Source organism: Varanus komodoensis, unplaced genomic scaffold, assembly GCF_004798865.1.
Source record: "Varanus komodoensis strain SLA01 unplaced genomic scaffold, ASM479886v1 scaffold2, whole genome shotgun sequence".
NCBI lineage: Eukaryota > Metazoa > Chordata > Lepidosauria > Squamata > Varanidae > Varanus > Varanus komodoensis.
Window position 1 is genome coordinate 46,504,336 of NW_025335568.1, and position 20,217 is coordinate 46,524,552.

Sequence of the window (20,217 nt, forward strand, 5' to 3'; positions counted from 1 at the left end):
TATAAAATTATGATAACCTAGGTGTAGAACTATGCTTGTAAGCATAACTTTACCATGAAAATCTCTGTATGTGGTTTTACTCAAAAATAGGCAACTGGAGCAGTTGTAGCAACCAGGGGCAGACCGACATTCCCTGTTATTTTGTGGGATGATTGCCAAAGCCAAATAAGGATATCCCCACTTTCCACCCCATAACCTGTTTTCGAAGGCATTGTCTAGCTAATTTTGGGGTGGCTTTGCAGATTGCATTAACAGCCCTTCCACCTTTAGTCCTGCAATTTGAGTATTGGCTGCAGCCTGGTCTCACATAATTGTGTGTAGAAATGCGGCTTGCATTTGCACCCTGTGGATTTTTCACTGGCTGGCAGAGAATCATGGGCCAGTATCAGTAATGCCTGCATGGACAGGATAGTGTTGTTGCACTCTTAACTTGCTTGTGAGCTTCCTGTGTGCAGTTGGTTGGTCTCCATGTGAACAGAATTCTGGTCTAGATGGACCTCGCCTTCATCTGGCTGGGCTCCTCTGAGGTTCTTACCATAACAGAAACATTTCTGCATAGAAGTAAAGGGGTGACATCAGTTCAGAAAACCAAAGGACAATCAAGCTGTTGTGCTGTCATTTTCATCCTGTGGCATTAGATAAGAAAGAGCAAATCTTTTTATAACTGAAAAAGTTTTAACAGATGTTCTTCTATAGTTGCAGTGTGTGTGTGTGTAGAAGAAGTCAAACTCTCTTTCCACTCAGATGTCTGTCTTGAATTTCTCACAGTTTTTGCAGACAGTTTGGCTGGTTTCCAACATACATCGTTGGCTGTCTGGTATGAAAAATGCCATCTGTAGTATATGGAAGTCCTGTTATTAAAAAAAAAAAAAAGAAAAAAGTGGGCTGCTAATTATTCTCTGGGCAGGTGTTGCTAAAGTGAAGTCATGTGTCAAGCATGGTATAACCTTAGAATTGCCTAAAATTGCCATACTTTGTTGGGAAGGAACAGCATAAGAGAATATAAAATGGGATTAACGGAGAGTAAAATAGGGAGCCTTCTCAAAGAGCTGAAGTGACGTGTTGCAACAATGAATGGAGAGGAGAACTAAATTTAAAAACATTAATAAACCTTGAGGATGTGGGTTGGCTCCCGTGTGTAAGCTTTTTGACACGGAGGAAGCTTCTTGTTCATTTTTACATCCTTGATTTCATCTCCTTTACATTCCAGCTGGAGCCTTCCAAAGGCTCTCCAAAGCTCTGAAATAAAATTACTGCTTCCCTCACCCGTTCCAGTCACCCTGCCCATTCCCTCTTCTGGGCTTTTGTAGTACGGGGAGCAGAGTACTTGCTCAAGAATGCAGGTCCTTCTCAGCACTCAAGTGTCAAAAACATTTCTATTGCTTTATTTATGAGGTTGTTACTTTTCTTGGATGATCAAGTCTGACTGACATTCCTTGAAAAGTAGCATGGCAACAGCATGGAACTTGAACAGTGCAACCCTAAGCATGTCTACTCAGAAGTAAATTCCATTGCCTAATGGGTTTACTCCTTGGCAAGTAGGTATGAGAGCAAATCCTTAAAAACACATTTCTTTCCAAGGTTTGTTTCCGTAGTGCAAAACTGAACATTTTTGAGGAAAACAGCCAACTGAATAATGAAATACATTCTTCCTTGTTGTTTTATTTGAGTTCATGTATTGAACTCTTTTGGTTCATGCATTTAAAACATGCACATGTACCCACATACAAAAACACATGCACATGTATGCATTCACCCATTGACTGCAAAGGGCAATAAATAAAAATAGCAACCAAACAGGTTAAAACAGCACCAGGCAGAGTGGGAAAACAAACCTGATGGCCAATTTATAGATCAAAAGCCTGACTAAAAAAAGTTAAAAGCAAATAAAAAGAAAGATAAAAATAAAATAAACCAGATTAAAGAGAAAGACAATAACAAATATGCCCCTGGAACAAGAATGACATCAGAAATGATACCAGACCAGGGAGTAAATTTCACTAATGAGGTGGCATGACTGTGCAGGCCCTCTCTCGACAACACCTGCCAAATGCTGCCCTTTAATTATCTACGATTATTTGTTGTGTTATGCACATCTGTCTTAAATATCAGAAACTGTTTCTTAATGTCTTACTACATGGAGGTATTACAAACAAACTTTGGGTGCCAAAAGTTGCTTCATCTACTAGCTCAAGACAACTTTTGCTTTAAGCAAGAAAGAGAAGCCAGCAGATCATTCTGCCTTATGACCAATTGCTTTTGCCACTGTCTTTAGTTCAAAAGCCACTTTGCTGTAGAGTTTAAGAACAAAAGTCCCAAGCATTCTTGGGTTCACATAGGACTGTTCCTTGTAAGCAGGTTGGAATGATGTCATGGAGTGGGGCTTTGTGATGTCATAGGACTATGAACTCATGAAAGACTGAAATATGATGTTTAGGTAGACAGACAGACAGGGCCAAGGGAAGTGGCCCAGCATGAAAAAATGAAGCTAAAGATGTGAAGGCAGAAGAAAATGGAAAAAAAATCAGGATATTTGCTTCCATTTTGGGAAAAACTCTGTCGCACATTTTCTATTGAAAAATACTGATAATTTGAAGAAACACTGGAAGGTGTGCATGAACTTCTCTATGCAATGTTAATTCTTCCAAAAAGAATGATTAAAAAATAATTCTCCTATCCTAGACCAAAGATTTATTTCAAAGAACCTTAGATTTCAAACTGCATCCCTGAAATTAAACCCAAAGACTAAACTGACATCAGAGTAAAACATGGAAGAGAAATGGACTGCGCTCAGAGACCTGGCTTTTGGAAGACACTCTGACCACAATTTATCAGCCCCACCATGCCCCTGCAACAGACAGAAGATGACAATCATCCACTGAATATCCAGACTTACTTCCAAGTTAATGGGCTGGCTGGAGAAGTTTGCCCGCAGAAGTGACAAATCTTGCTTACCTATTTCTTTGCCCAACAATGCTCAGAGGGGGATATTACAGAGAATTGGGCAGAGGCACCCAAGTTTCTGCCATCCTCCTGTTTCCCCTTAGTCTTTCCTTATTCCATTCAGAAGGGATCCTAACTGTGAGGGAGCATTCAGGGAATTCCGGGGTGTGGTGGGGCTGGCAGGGTGAAGAAAATGCAGTGAAGTTCCTTTCTGCTCACCCCTTTCCACAGTGACTTGAATACTGAATCCACATCACTGTGTTTAAAGCAGTGAAGTGCTGAAAATTGTGTTTTTAATCCTCACAAAAACTTCTGTGGTGAGTTGACCTGAGAATCAGTGACTATATTACTGGCCCAAGGACTTATTAGAGGGTAGGACCTTGAGCATATCTGTGTCTTGTCTTAGCAGGGTTTTGCATTCTAAGATGGGGCTATTCTGAACACATGCAAGCTGCTTATGTTCCCGAGTAGAGATATCCAACTATGGATAGAGGAGAAATTTGTTTCATTCTCACTTTAATGCAAACTCACCCAGCTTTTCATTTTGAATGAACCAGAATAACTGAAACCTTTGCAATGAAGTTCCTTAAAACAACATTCAGAAGTGCATGTATTAGGAAAAATAACATTAAAATTAGTAAAGGTGCCTGTAAAATTGTACATTAGGCAAAGATGCATATAAAATCCATGCATTAGAAGATATGCACAAATATACTATAAATGTACATGTGGACATTAAAAAAATCTCACTGTTTGAGATTAGCTGAACTAGAGATTGGAGAAATTTTAAAGGTTCATGACAAACTGAATTTAAGGTTGCAAAGATGAAAAACTAAACCTGACATATCCATGCATCCAGCCTGCACATACTTCTTGGATTCTTGAGTCCTGGCATTTCTCTTATCCCAAATTAAATTCAGGACTTCTGTGTAGAAGGTACAGTTTAGGTTTATTGTCTTTGCCTAGTTCCAGCCCACCTGCATCTGGATAATTTCAAATTGTTACTATCCCTCAGTGAAGAAGAAAGGGGGTTTGTGTGTGTGTGTGTGTGGGGGGGTGTTTTTAACTTTGATGCAGGATTGGTCTGGTGTTCCTAATATACTCAGCATCTGAATGTTTTACTGACTTGTGATAATGAGATGTACAAAAAAACATTGGACTTGCAGTATGATCGGGAATGTTTCCTTTTTGGCAATGCCAGATTCCTGTTCAAAGTTATTGTGGAATTTTTTCAAAGATGAGCAAAACATGAATAATAAAAAAGCCAGCATGTGTGGTGAGACAACCTGGCTAAAGTGGGAGCCAATATCTTACTAAAATTAAATGCAGACTGCGTAAGAATAAACTTAGCAAATTACCTCAGTGGTATTGAATATATATTAAAAACAAGAATAATCCAGAGAATTGCTGGGTCCAGGTTTTAGCAATACCTGGGACCGTGGCAGTGGAAATTCTGCTTTCTGAGACCACCCACACGTGATTAACCGTTACTAAACCTGCAAACCTACAAGTGCTGTTAAACTCACTGGGGGTTACTTTTGAGTTGACAAGTATTGGCTTGCACTGTAACTCTGCATCCTAAAGTTTAGTGCAACTAAGTACTCATCATCTGGGTTGTTGGTTCTGTGCAGTGCTTAAAAGCACAGGAACCCTGCTGACCAAAAAAGCCAGTAAGTTGGCAGCCCCATGAAAGATGGCTGCTTTCTGTGACATACTCTCACCAGTGACTTTGGGCTTCACTTTATTTTCATTCTATCATACCTTATAGGGCGATGGTTAGGATAAACTGAAATGCACTATCTATATTGTCCTAGGAACAGTATATTGTCCCTTGCTTTGCAGGAAGGACTAAAGGATTTTTAAAAGAAAAGATTGCTATAATTTTTCTTGTGGAAAATACCTATGCATTTTTAGAAGAAGAAGCAGAAGCATCTTAACGAGTGTTTTGAGAATGGAACTGGATGTTTACCAGCAAAGATATGTCATAACCATGCACCAACCTGTTAATGCAAACAGAAGCCTAGAGCAGAATTTTGCATGGTAGGATCTATTTGCTTTTTTCTTCCCACGCTTGCTGATTCTCCCCTGCAAATGCTCTCTCTTAGTATCAGAAGGGGAAGGTGTGTTTAGAAATCCTCATTATTTCCTTTTAATGTGTAGATAGGGAAACTGATTTAATGAGGCTGCATTTGGGAACCATTATCTCACTTACATGTACACAATTTGACGTATATTTGAAGTTATACCCAGCTTATAGCATGAATGGCACTGTATGAATGGTGGTTGCCTCCACATTCTGAAGGAGTAGCTAGGATAGCATCTTGTATCCACAGAGCCATGGATTTCTTTTTGTCTGCCCTCAGCAAAAGAGTTGGATCAGCATTCTCCCAACCCTGACTCCTCCTGGAATTTTAGAGGTAACTGACATTTTTCTTTTTTGAATGGGTATTGCCTATTCTTATTCAGAAAGGAATAAGAAAGAAAAATGACCTCCTCTTGAGAGATCTCAGCTGCAGCATCTTAGTGTGATTGCCACTAGTTCAGTGTGCCTTGAAGTTGCTTCACTCAAAGTTTCATCAAATATATAAAATACTCCATTCGCAGATGTAGACAGCTCTTGTAAGCAGAATAAATAGACCTAAAAACTACAGCTGAGCTGAAATTTGTCAAAAGATATTTTAAAAACCACCCTGGGATTTTTTTTCTCTCCCCACCCCCAAAAAGAAGTTTGCTTTGCAGAATTTTCTCTCCATATTCTCCACCATGTTTTTTACCTGCTGCCATTTGCCCCCTGCCCTGACAATGCCCCAGAATGACACTAGGTTCATTCAGGGTACTGCAGGGACTACAAAACGGGGCCTCACTGCCAATACACTTGTGGCTGCTGCCTTAAGAATAATAAAAATAAGCCTAAAACAATAATAAAGGAAACTGTGCTATTGCTACTGTTAGCCCCATCTCTGAGAAACAGTTGATAGATCCCTCTTTTCCCTTAACAGCCATGGCTTTGGTTTTCCATCCCTCTCTCTCTCTCCTTCCCCCTAGCACGTCTCCAACAGAGATTCTCTGTTGCTCCAGGATATTAGGTCAATATTGACTCAGGGGAAGAAATGTCAGCATTTGAGTCCCCAAGCCAACATGCACGAATACTACCTCACATTCCCTCCTGGCCTCTTGCCAATTTATTTCTGACACTTCCTGACCTTTCCCTCCCAGTGGGATTATGTAGAATTGTTGATGCTCAAAAGATTAAGACACAGAAGTCCAAATGCAGGCATGTGCCAACTATGTGGTCCATCTTGCTTAACAGAACAGTAATGTTACCGGAATTAGTTGTGCGCCTTGTACATGAAGAAAAATGCTAACCAATATAGCTTGGAGGCCTGATCCACCACTATCATGGTCTTATGCTGCTTCCATGCCATGGGGCTTGCAGAAAAGGATCTCACTGGGTTTAGTTCTAGAAGGCCTGCTGTGGGCCTCTGTCTCCCACCATTCCCCACTATCTGACCTAGATTCCTTTTTAAATTTTAGTTATTTCATGGTTATTAGATTATTATTACATTTATATCCTGCCTTTTGTTCCTCTTTCAGGATTCCAAGATAACTTCTATGGTCTTTCCCTTCCCACTCAATCCATTTTATCTTCACAACAACTTTGTGAGGTAGGATAGGCTGAGAGCCAGTGACTGGCCCAAAGTCACTCAGTGAACTTCATGGCCATGTGAGAATTATAACTCAGACCTCCCAAGTATGAGTTCAACACGAGTTCAATACCAGTATACCATGCTGGCTCTTTATAACAATGGCATAACTTTTTAAGCAGTCACTTAGTTTCAACAGTGTTTTCAAACAATTCTGCCTGAAAACTGGTTTATAGACCCATTTTATTAAGCGATTTCTGTATCAAATTAAGAAAGGACACCAGCCATCCTAGTATGGTATTGCTACAGATAACTTCTAGATGTGTTTATCAGAAACTTTTTCAAAACATGCTAATTTTTCTTAGGTATTAGAAAAGCCAACCCTTACAAAAAGAGCAGAAAGCTTTCAGAACTCTTTACAAAATTCCTACAGTTTTGAGCCAATGCTTGATACCAGCAGGCGATGTCTTATTTGTAATATGCTTTGGGGTGATTTAGATGAGCAGCACTATTCAGCATCTGAACATATTCACCTCTTGGAAAAAGTGCTTTTGATGAGTGCATGGAAAAAGAGAAGGACCTTTGGCTTACTTTTCAAAGATGACAACAGGCTACTAACAACTTATATGTCTGTGATGCACCTGGAAAAAATGATTTATGGGAACTGGGATGCATGGTCTCTCACGTGTCCTCGATTAGACTTCAAAGTTAGTGTGAAATCTTGCTGGTTCTGCTGAGCAACAACTCTGCCCCCTGCATCTACTCTTCCTTTTCCACAGAGCCTGACTATAGTAAAAGTCTGACTCCAGTTTCTCAGAAGGGGATTACATAGTGTTATAGTGACCTTTCTATACCTGTGTGTTTATGTGCATGTGCACACACACACATGCAGACATTCAGGGTTACTCCTGTATAAGGGACCTTTTGCACATATACACACTGGTGTGTTCCACACTCCAATGGAGCAAAGCTCAGGGAACCAAGGTTCCATTTAGATGCCAGGAAGCACTTCCTGACAGTCAGGACCCCGAGGGTATGGAATGGGCTTCCACAGGAGGTTGTTGAGGCCCCATCGGTGAGGGTGTTCAAAGATAGGCTGGACATGTACATGGTAGGTATGTCGTCAGCAGAGCTGGCTGGAGCTGGGGGCAGACTAGATGGCCCGGGAGGCCCCTTCTGACTTGCTCTGTTTCTATGTTTCTATGTTTATTCAAAAGAGAAGTTGATTTTTACTGTACAGAAAATGTAGAAATTATTAGGAAGAATTAACTTGCTGTAGCATCTGGGATGCTTGGGGTTGCTATCTATGTGGGTTTGAATGGTTGGACTGTGGTTCTAAGGAGTTATGGGACCAGGGATTAGGCTAACTGGGGAGGCTTGGAGAAGGTGGATGGTGGATTGGGAAAAGGAAAAAGAAGCTTGCAGAAGTTTGCCTCTGGCTAGAGGCACCATGCAGTGGCCAGTCCTTGAACAAATCACAATGGCAAGAAGAAAGGAGGGCAAAGGCAGACTGAGTAGACCCTCACACAAATTTCTAGCCCCTTATTGGTTGATTTCCTCTTCTTCTTTTCAAGACTTTGGAGCCACCAATACAACAATGGCACATGCCCCAACCACTTGTGTGTCAAGACAATTCTTCCCGAAGACATCTTCAGCACTTGGGGCTCATGGTTGAAAAGGACACAAGCAGCATCACAGAAAAGGGAGCCTGGCTTCACTCCTTCTTACTGATTAAGTAGGGCTAGGCTACGCTTCCAACCAAAACTGAATTCCTATGCACATTCACACAAGCAAAGGCCAGAACTACTTTTCACAGTATGTGCAAACTGGACAAGAACCCAACAGGATATTATGAGTGCTTCTAGAAGGCTTTTACAGTGCCATTGTCCAGCTCCATTCATGGAAGTTTATGGGAAGGCAGTAGTTTCCAGATAACAATGTCGTCTGTTTATGTGTATTTACTTTCCACTTCTTCCTTCTTTTTCCTTAATGCAGGAAATCCATTAAAGAAATAAGGACAGAACAGCTGCACAAGCCTTCTGTTTGGTAATGCAAGGAGCCTTTTATTCGGAAGCATCCTTGTGCAACGAAAGCACTGATTGCTGTAAATTATTATTATTATTATTATTATTATTATTATTATTATTATTATTATTATAACATTTCCTGTGGACAGAACAATACATTATATAACTTCTATCTTTTCTCCAGTGGAGGAAAAAGCAGCTTGGTAGGAAGACTTTTCAGTTGGTAAAATACCCAGGGGAAAAGGGTTCTCAGTGCCATTCTTAATGCCTCCCTACACATATCTTTTTCTTCAAACTGCAGCTTCAGAGTCTATACCTTACAAAAAGTATTAAAAAGTTTTTGTTACTTATTATTCTCCTAAAAATATGGACATTCTGTTGAACCAGAAAGGTACTCCTAAATCATTTAGGAGTACCAGAAAGGTACTCCTAAACCCCCATCCACAGCCCTTCTAAAGAGCACCTCACCATTATCTTCAGGAATTTTCCGTGTTTCTTGAATGAAGAACACAGATAAAAAATGCCTATAATACAAACAGCTTGCCATAAAACTGATTTTCTATTAGAGGCATCATGGTTTCAATTCTATCCCTGTGTATCATTATCCTTTAATATAAAGCGAAATATTACATTTATATTAAAGCACGCTATTGTCATCAATGAGCTTTGGACAAAATCCCAAATCTCCAGACTTTACGGAACTGGTAAATAAAAACATACAGAGAGAAATCCATCCACATCTTGATTGCAGCTGCTGTCAAAACAGTCTGCTCTTCTGGAAGGGTTCTCCTAACTAAATATAATTGAGTAAATTCCATAGTTATGATATTCCATTCTGAGAGTGTAACACTCTCCTCAGTGGATTGGAAACACTCATAAGTATGTGGAATCCTGTTAATTACTTCTGGAATGACAGTGGTGGAGAAAATTACGTGTTTTCCACAGCAGCTAGGGCTACAGTCCAAAGCATTCTTACTAGGAAATAAATCCCACTGAACTTGTATCCCCAGGATTCTTTTTACCTTTCATCTTCCCTGTACATTCAAGACTCAGGGTGCTACCAGATGGGAGACACAACCAATCAAAAGCCATTAATGGTGTGCCCTTTTTTGTTTTTCTCCTTCATGATTTTTTTTTTCCTTATAAGAAAAAGATGGAAAAAGTGGTGGGAATGCAGGAAAGTCATAAGATGAAGATGATGTCATCTGGATTTCATGTAAAATTCCATGACTGAAGCAGCATAACGGTGGGATAAAAACCTCATCTGGTAGCACCCACTGCCTCAGCCATACCTCCTAACTGGTTTCTTGCTAGAACCTTTTCCAGGCAGTCCAACTGTGCTTACCTTCTCAAAACATTCTCCCTGTTTGACATTTGAGGAAATGCCTGGAGAACATTCAGTATTTCTTGTTTTATGTACACTGGAGCTTTTCAAGGCCTTCCCATAGCCCTTTAAAGTTCTAAAGATCCTGTTCCACAACAGCCTTGTACATGTCTTTCCCTGTGTTGATGTGTCTTTCATGGAATACCTTCCCGAGATAGGACTGTTTGCTGCCATCATGACTGCCTTTTAGGCAAAAAGATAAAACAAGTTTTATTTGCTTAGGCACTTAATATGGGAGTTCTTTAGCTGTTTCTGAAATTCCCACCTTTTCGATTTGTCATTCTATTTCTATGTATTAAAGGTAAAAGTAAAGGTTTCCCCTTGACGTGAAGTCCAGTCATGCCTGACTCTAGGGGGCGGTGCTCATCTCCGTTTCCTGGCCGAGGGAGCCAGTGTTTGTCCGCAGACAGTCTCCGTGGTCATGTGGCCGGCATGACTAAACACTGAAGTGCACGGAACGCTGTTACCTGGCCACTGAAGTGGTACCTTTTTATCTACTTGCATTTGCATGCTTTCGAACTGCAAGGTTGGCAGGAGCTGCGACGGAGCAACGGGAACTCACCCCATTGTGCAGATTCAAACTGGCGACCTTTCGATCAACCAGCCCAGCAGCACAGCCGTTTAAACCACTGCGCCACCTGCAGTCCCTTTTCTATGTATTACTATAGTTCAATTATTTATTTAAAATTTAAAACTTTTGTATGTCATCCCTTATGCATGGCATCTCAGGACGGCTTGCAATCATATTATGATTGTATTTTGGTGTTTTACTTTTTACTGCAGTTATACGCTATTGTTTAGTATTATGCTTGCCTTGAAGGGTTTTCTGCTTGGTAAAGCATGAGCCAGGGCAAAAATTGCCCATCTCATTTAGCAAAAAGAGAAACAGATTAGGTTTGTTTAAAATGTGCACTTTCATGCAGTTACAGCAACATAGTTGCCCATATGCTTTAGCCCTCTGTGTGGAAATGTTTCAGTTCTCGTTGACAAAAGGCTCATCAGGAACAATCGGGTTATAGTTTCTCTCTCTCTCTGTCTTTTGCACACACATATTGGCTAACTGAAACAGCTCTTGTTGGTCATAGCTGTTAATCACGTGCAAATTAAAGGGATGGAGTTAGTTCAGAATGGCTGCTAAGTACTAAAAGCATATGACACAATACTGATTATCTAATAATGAACTTTGATCTCTTTTGCAATTGCAGGTGTCAGCACTATGGCTTCAGCTTAAGGTAAAGCAAAATAAGCTGTGTTCAGATTGACCTGGAGAAAAACCACCCCCTTCTTTATCAGGTTATTAATGTTAATAATTACCAATACTGTATTGCCACATTTGCTATTATTTGAATGAATAACTCAAATAACAAAGCATGAGCAGACTTTAAAGAAAATCTAGTTATTATTATTTTAAGCTATTTTCCATATTCATGTATAACTTTGAATCATTCAAACTATCCCAGCTCACGTCTGGATACAATTTCACTTTGCAGTGAATTGCTGCCAAGGCAAATGGTATTGCCCAACCCAGTCTAAACCTACCCTAAGTCCCTTTATGAGTTTATTATTTAATGCTGCTGCAGAGCTCTGAAGAGATCCAAACAGGAAGCGTCTGGGTGTTTTCTGCTCATAGAGTGGGTGGGACAGAGTTCTTCAGAGAAAACAAGAATATGAGCTGCTTGGAGATCGCATTGGACCAGTTCTTCAATTTCCTCTAAGACTTTAGTTTCCTTGGATACTAAGATGATCTATTAATCAACAGTAGAATACCAGCCCTTCAGACCTGTGCTGTTTGAACTGTATTGCAGAAACTTTGCATTGTATAACCATTACTTTAGGGAGAAGGTGGAGATAGTGCACACATCCTATTTTCCTCTTTATGATATGCTTGGGCTAGCTGCAGTGACTGCGCATAAAATGGGCAGTTTGCACATGCTCTTGGGTATGAACATATCCTGTTTCTCAAGTCTAGGTCCAACAGCTGGAACTCTTGACGAAGGTTAGGCTAGCCTTGTATAGTTTTGCTATTATGATGTTTGGCCAATGTGAGCATCATCTTTGGTAGAAAGACAGGATATAAATTTAACAAACACAGTTCATCTGCTCTCCTGAGAGGAAGTGTACTTCTATTTAAACTGCACTTACTATTGCCAATTGTGAATCTGTGCTAGTATATACTGTTACATGAAATTTTCTACAAATATTTAACCTTTTGCTTTTTTGTGATGTATTTCTTCATTTTAGGATATTTGTACATGAGCACACTACATTGTTCAAACACTTAAGTCAAAACTAGAGGGCATAGCCATCTCAGAATCAAAATGAACTGAGGTGGAATGTAAACAAGGTGGAAGTAGAATTATAAGTACAAGTAAATATGCTGGTCTCACTTGGGAAATTCATTTTCAGTCCAACCCTGAGAGTCCTTTGAATAAGGGAACAGAAGCAGTCATGGCTTCTTCAAGATGCATTTGTTCCAGAAAGCAAATGATTCAGTGACCGAACTATTCAGTCAAGTGTGTGATGGCATTTGCATCCCTTTAATTATATTCACATTGGATATGGCATGCAGTCAGTGCCAGTTCCAAATTTTCTTGGGCAAGGCAGCCTTAATGGGGACTTATCTTCAGAGGGTCTGCTTTCGCACCACCATCAACAGCTGCTCCTTCACTCTTTCTCATCACTGCATATGCTTGCTTGACAGGAAGGGAGTCAAGGAGCAAGAGGGCAGTGGCAGTTTCTACTCCTCTTTCTTACCACCATCACTGAGCCAGAGTGACACAGCTGAAAAAAAAATTACAGTGGTTAAAAACAACTCTACTCTGCTCCTGTCAGTGGAGTCTCTTGGAGGCTAAGTCCTCAGTAGGTGCCCAGCTGTGTTTATCCATCCCAGGTGGAGCTGCAACTCTTTGCCCCCTCCACTATGGTCCAGACCCAGATCTCTCCTTCCAGCCATGCTTGTGGCTAAAGAAATGCAAACAATGTATGGATTTAATGCATTGTTTGGCTAAGTTTCAAAGTAAAAGTGCTTCCAATGACTTTAGTGTATTGCATTCAATGGACTTATTCCAGGGAAAACTGCTTGCCTCTCTTCCTATTGCCAGTTGTACAACTTCGTTTTAAACTGGCAGATCAACAACAAAAACTGGCATGATTGTGTGGAATATTTCTAGATGCTGAATGATACAAAGATAAATATTCTCATTATTTTGATCGCTTGTTTGGACAAGGAAGTATTTGTATTTGTATCTTGTGCTGGTTGCAATGAACTTGATACAAGGACTATTTTCATATGGGACTGACTGTCTCAAAAATATCACAAGTTGACAAGATGACCCAATAGACATCCATTCTATACCATATCATGTAATGACCTGCAGCAGATCCTCGTTGCACCTGATGAAATGGTCTGTGTCCACAAAAGCTTACACCCTAATTGATTTATTAGTATTTAGTCTCATGCAACTCTTCATTTTCAGGTTCAAGAAAGATTGGTCAGTTCAATTTCTGTGTAATATTACTAAACTCATGCAACTGAGACAGAAGAGGGATAACCTGCAGATATTATTGTGTGTCTTTTGTAATCTAAGAATTTCCTACAACTGTGCTTTCTTTCTGTGTTATTTACCTTTGTCTCTGTGCTTTGTGTGGTATTTCATTTGCAGAAAGCAATTTCCTTTTCTTCCATGTAGCTTTGTTGACAAAAGTGGATTCTGAGAAGCCACTGAGGCAGTGACTGTAGTGGTAAAAGCACAAGAGGACTCTGACTTTTCTTCACCATGGAAGCCAGTGGCAGCACTACAGACAGGATTAAACCTGCCAGACCCAATCTTAGTCAACAAGATAGGGCAGGCAAGGCAAGGAGAGGCTGCCTCCCCAAAAGCTGCAAAAGGAACATGTTGTGAAATGGTGAGGAAATGACCTTTTGCATTGCCATTACGGCTCCTTAAAAAAAAAAAAAAAAAAAAGAGTAAAATAAAATGGGATAAAAGATCTGCTGCTTCTATTTCAAATATATGCATTAATACTATCCATGTATCTAAATAAGCATCCAGGAAAATTCTTCCAGAACTGAAACAATACACAAAGCCAGTTATATGGGCTTCTCACTGTCAATTTGGTCCTGTTTAACTTCAAAACCTATCCCAAGTGGGTTCAAGATTCCCAAGTAAGTAACCAAGCTAAATCAGAGCAGCAAACTTTACAACTGATGCAAAGTTCATGCAGGTCATTTAAAATGGTACCAACAATTAGCTTTCTGACAGGCAAAGTGACCCTCTGGCTCCTAGACGGTGTCCTGAGAGCTGGGTATCTGTGCTTAGATCACCCTCCTAAAAAGAAGTACACTGGCTGCTTCTCCAAGATACCCCAGCTCTCCGGATATCTTTCCCGCTCCGGTGTGCCAGCAAGGGGGCTAAAATCGGTTGTCCGGGTGCTTTGCAAAAGTCAAAAGCGCATAGGCCCCCCTCTTTTCGTGGCTTCCTCCACGCTGCATAGGATGCCTACAGTCCTACCAGGTCAGATAACGACGGGCACCCCGCTGGGACTGTGCCCGGAAAGAACATTAACTCCCAAATCCAATCAATTTGGGGGGGCCGCAATCAGAGAGGGCTGCTTAAGACCACGTAGGGCCAGAGATTAACATTACGCGGCTCTACCCCTGCGGGCGTTAGGGTATGCCCTAAACTCTGCAATCACGGTCTGCTCGCTGGGCCAACAGCCATCATTTCGTGGCACAGGGAACGCAGCGACTCTCGTCCGGGCAGCAGCTCCTTCCTTGTGAACGCAGCCAGGCCCCACCCCGGCGGGGGAACCTTGTCCCTTTCCGCCCTTCGGGACGCGTATCTCTTATTAGGAAGGGCCACGGCCTCCTAGCCAGGCACGGGCGACGGCTTGGCGGAACCACCTCGTGGCTGCCCTTGCACCGGGGAGGTCCTGCTCCTTGCTCGCGCGGTGACCTTTCTCTTCCGCTCGCCCTCTACCCGGCCGGCAGAAGCAGCCCCGTAATCCAACGCTTAAGCAAGCGACCAAGCAAGCCATGGCCACGGCCGCCGGCCCCGAGGAGGCTCTTTCCCTTTCCCTGAAGCTCCGCAGCATGTTTTACATCCTCACCCCCAATGAGACCTCCTTCTGCGCCGTCCAGGAGGTACCTGATTACGTGAACAAGGTGAGAGTGCGCCACGAACCCGCCCACCCCCCATGCGCGCTGGGGGCTTTCTCGCGCTCCCAGCCCCTTCGGGAGTTGACGGCACGCGAGTTCAGGCAGAAAAGTCCTTCAGTTCCCAGCATGCCCCAGCTAACATGGCTGGCTGGGGCATGCTGGAAGTTGTAGGATTTCTTGCCAACCTTGCACTAGACATTTATAAACGGTGCAGGCCTACCGGGGGGACTACGCCGGGTGTGGAAGGCTTTTTATTCTGTCTAAACTTGCACAGTAGCGCTCCTTTAGAGCTTAGGCATGCTTCATGCGACCATCTCAGTTGAAGGGGCTTGCTCTGCAAGCAGTGTGCGCAGGATTAATTATGAACATTTACAGTGTTTGTCCAAGATATATTTCCCATTATTAAAATACGCAGATAAGAAATTATTGGGAAACCAATGTAAATATATATGCATGGAAGCCTAAATAATTCTTGGAAGATGAAGGCGAATGTCTATAATAGTGCTGACTGCCTATCTAATAGATGTTGTATTTCCACCTCGTATAGGCAACTCCTTTGTTTCTTACCCTGATTCTTCTGGAGTTTGTTGTTAAGTGGGGTCAGAAAGGACATGCATCAGCTCAGGACAGCATAGCATCCCTCTCTGCAGGTGTCCTGTCTCAACTTCCAGAGTAAGTCCAGGCAGTTGTATGTCTTGGATTATTTGGTTTATTCAGGGTTGGTGGGAAAAGATTTCCAATGATAAAGTTTGCATGTAGGAGTATTTATAAACTTACACTAATGAGAAAAATATATTGAGACATGTGGCTAATAATATATATGCAGCTTTAGCAGGATCTAGTTTTCCACATCCACATTCAGACTGTCTACAGAGCTTGTCTCTTTTTTCTGTCAAAATAGTAGAAATCACTGGAACTCATTGGCAGCAGGTTGAAGACAAACAAATGGAAGTATTTCTTTACAGAGTAAGAACTGGCCAAGCAAAGTGATTCCTTGGTTTAATGCATTCATGTGGGATCCTAAAATATGTTCATGTCAGGAAATTTATGAAGCAAACTTTCCCATTCTCCTTCTTCCCCCACAACCATCTGTGACCCCCCGCCCAAAAAAAACCCCTTTCTGGATGGTGAAAGGGGTCCATCGATATGAGATGCAGCTTGGGCTGCAGGGGGCAAAGAGGATGAGATGAAAAAATGGAAAAGTTTCCTTCTGTGAACTTCATTGCTGCTGCAATCCAGTATATGCTTATCTGGCAAAAAGTTGCACTGCACCAAATGTTACTTACTTCTGAATAAGTAGGCATGTATAGCATTGTGCCACAAATTTATCTTTGTTTCCAAACCAACAACTCAGTTGAATACTGAGACAGCAAAATTAAAATTTGGTACACACATTCAGGACGCAATCGTGTTTCAAGCACATCCTCTACAAGTAACGAGTCACGGTTGGTTTCTGTGTCATCCAAAACTAGACTGCTTCCAACAGAGTGTCTTATTTTTCACAAATGTGCTACCCTGACAACCTTTGGCTTGTCCTATGGATTATTTAACGCACAATAGCTTGTTGTGTTATCTGAACCAGAGGAAGCAATTTTATTATGGGTTGTGGAGATTAATTAGTGAGCTATTTGGCAAGAGTGACCACAAGCTTGCTGCTTCTTATGAGTCTTGCTGCTGCCAATGGCAGCTCCTCCACTGATGCCCATGTGGTACTTTCAGGTGACGGCCATTGGTTCGCTAACCATTTTTCACCTTTGTTTTGGTCCTAAATAAGTGCAACCTTATAGCAACTAGATATGAGAAGGTGGTATAGTCGATTTTCTTGTCTGTTTCAGCTGTCAAAGGGAACAGTAGAGTTGGTAGGTAACGTACAAGGAAAGTGATAAGTTGAGACTACGTATAAACTAAGTTGTGTGCAGTTGCCAGGGTGTAATTGCCTAGTTGAAAAGCACTGGCAAAGAGGCAAATGTGGCCAAAAAGGTGCACTAAAAGTGGGTGGGCAGACAGTTAGCAGTTAGTGCAATTTCCTGAATTTTAAGTGTTGAACTGACACCTTAGTGCTTTCCACTTTTTCAACACCTTCCCAAGTTTCCAGGTAGTTCAGAAGGGGGAGCAAATCAGCAAGGCCTATCCAACATCGTGCTTTGCTAGTTAGTTAATTGAATTCATGACTATGATGCGTGGTAATAGCCATTAATTCGGGTCACTGTTAAAAAAAATGGGAAAACCATGAAAGATAGGTCTGTCATTAACTGACACAGTAGATAGAAATAGAATATCAGTGTTTAAACCTATTACGTGAGTAAAGTGAGACCTTTGGTTTAACTGAATAGCATGACATTGTATTGTGTAAGTTTCTCACTTTGTTTGTCTGTAATTATTATTTTTATTATTATTATTATTATTATTATTATTAACATTTCTATGCCGCCCCTTGCCGAAACCTCGGGGCGGCTTACAACATGATAAAATACATTGAAATACAATAGTACATAATAAAATTACCATTAAATATAACAATACAGAAAATACATTGATTTACAAATACAAAATTAAAATTATCAGTATAAAATAAAAATATAGGAGGAGAAAGAGAAGGAAGAAGAAGTTGCCCAGGCCAGATCATATGTTTTAACAATTGAAATGATGTTTAAATAAAAAGGTCTTTACCTGGCACCGAAAAACCAGTAACGACGGTGCCAGCAGTAACTCCTTTGAACTTTGAAAGATTGGAGTACAATTTGGTGTGTTAAGGGCACTATTCTACACTTGAAGCTGAGAAGGAAAGTTGTGGTTTACAGTCAGGCTAACATTTTACATTTCAAGCATGAGATTTCAACCCTGTATCTATTTTCCGCAGGCTAGGAGTGTCAGTGGTTCTGAAAATGGTTTATTAGTTCTACCTCTCATTACAAGAGAGAGAAATTGGGATGACCATTTTTAATTATGTTCTTTTTGCAAACTTCCCTGTGACAACTGACAGTCCATTATTAGAGTGATGGACTGGATGGACTTCTTGACATGTTTAAGTAAGATAGTTATAATATTTGGATGCCCTACAACTGACCTTAGGTATGCAACGGCATCAAAATGCATTACAGCTGGCTATGCAGTTACTGTATGATGCATAACTTTTTTATTGCTTTGTCTTATAGTCCGATTTTAGTGTGTTGTGCACACACTGTTTCTGCTTGCTTCATTATGAGCTGGAAATGTATCTGGCAATGAGACAAAGTAATTACAATAGATGATTGCTTTGGTGTGAGGGCAACTGTAACAGTATTTGCTCAGGACTGATTTTGCATGGCTGAATCGAATCCGACACTGTTGCAGTGTCTTCATCGTATTTTTTTCATCAAGCTGGAATGGAACCTGTGAGTCCCAAATCTATTTTTTAAAGTTTAGATTTTTTAGAGTTTCTAGGATTCTACACTGTTAGAAAGACTCCACAGTCCGATCTCCCTGATTTAGACATTTGCTCTAGACACAAGGAGAGTGAATACGAGGAAAGAGAGAAGAGAGCTAGTATCCTCATTCTTTTTTCTCTTTTCATATATGGGTGTAAGTAAACTTCTGGACAATTGCTTAGGACTCTAGTTTATCTGTAGTTTACTGACAAACTATGGTTTGTCTTTGGACTCCAAATCAGAGCTTGATCTTTGTTTGCAATGATTGTCTTGAAAGCAATCACACACCATAGTTTTAAGAAATTGTAAATGAAAAATTCATTTCACTTCTACTAGTTCCAAAGGAGTTAACCAAGTGTTATTCCATGCTTTAAATGCCTCATGAGCTGCAGAAAAACAACTAAACAGGGTCAATGATTAAAAATACCTTTTGCTGTCTCCCAAAAAACATATAGTTATTTCTAGTAGAATTTCAGTCAGCTGCTTTACAGCAAATACTAAAGAAATCTAACAGAAACTGTTAAAATAATACTTCAGCACAGCTCACTGTATCAAGGGAAATTGTGGTGTAAATCATTAACAGCTGAGGGTTAGATTAATGCACTATTGATGGTATCCTCTCCTAGGGACTAATTTTCATTTTTCAGCTAGCAGCAGAAGTTTGCCACTTCCTTTGAAAGCTTGTGATTAGTATTAAAATGGTGTGTTGCAATACATCAATCCTGTAGCTAGCAGATCTTCAGACATATAATAAGAAAGGTCTTTTTAGGTTCAGTGGAAGAATGTGCAGTCTTGGAGTTTGAGCATGGAGAATAATGTTTAAAATCTCCTTAAACAGTGGAACTATTGAACACTCTAAAAAGGAAGGAATATTTGGGTTGTTGCAAGTATGAAACACTTCCTAGTAGACCCTATGTCAAATATGCTGCGACTTACTTCCAAGTAAACATTTATAGGTGTGTATTATTCATATGTCATTGTAAATAGAATCAAGAAGCATTGTCAATTGCTCTCAACAATATAAGAGATATTAAGATCGTCAGCATATTTGACATATGCTCCGGGAACCTTCTTTGAAAGAGGTCAGGAGGCAGAGTACTCGGAGGAGAGCCTTCTCTGCAGTGGTGTCCTGACTGTGGAATGCGCTCCTTAGAGAGGTCTGCCTGGTGCCGTCATTTATGCTTTTCGGCATCAGGTCAAGACCTTTTTATTTGACCAGTATTTTAACATATAGTAATTTTAATTGTATTAGATTCATTTAATTTATTTTAAATAGATTAGTTTTATGCTCAGTGTGGAACAGTTAACTTATTTTATTGCAGATTGAAATAATGTTGTACGCCATCAGTGATGGACGGCCTACAAATTTTCTAAATAAATAAGTAAATAAATAAAAATTGCAGCTCTCAGTGGCTGTTGCTAGCATAGTAATGGTAAGGGATTATGAGAGCTACAGGCCAGCAACATCTGGAGGGTCACACTTTTCCAAACCCCCTATAGACACTTACCTGAAATCATGTCTTATGGAATTAAGTGGGACTTACTTTTCGGAAGGCACATTATTGTCCTCTATATTTATACCCCACTTGTTTTCTTTTCAAAGAATTCAAGGTGGCTTATTCTGAATTTTCCTCCTGCTGCTGTTAATCTTATC

General features: G+C 40.6%; 1 protein-coding gene across 1 annotated transcript in view; it reads left to right on the plus strand.

Moving 5' to 3' along the window:
- Positions 1-14,859: 14,859 nt before the first annotated feature.
- Positions 14,860-20,217, plus strand: part of AGMO (alkylglycerol monooxygenase) — a 75,127-nt gene continuing 69,769 nt past the window's right edge. Inside the window, exons 1-2 of the mRNA XM_044429033.1 lie at positions 14,860-15,162; positions 15,704-15,828. Coding sequence (XP_044284968.1) covers positions 15,034-15,162; positions 15,704-15,828 — 254 coding nt within the window. The 5' untranslated portion in view covers positions 14,860-15,033. The remainder of the gene's footprint in view (positions 15,163-15,703; positions 15,829-20,217) is intronic.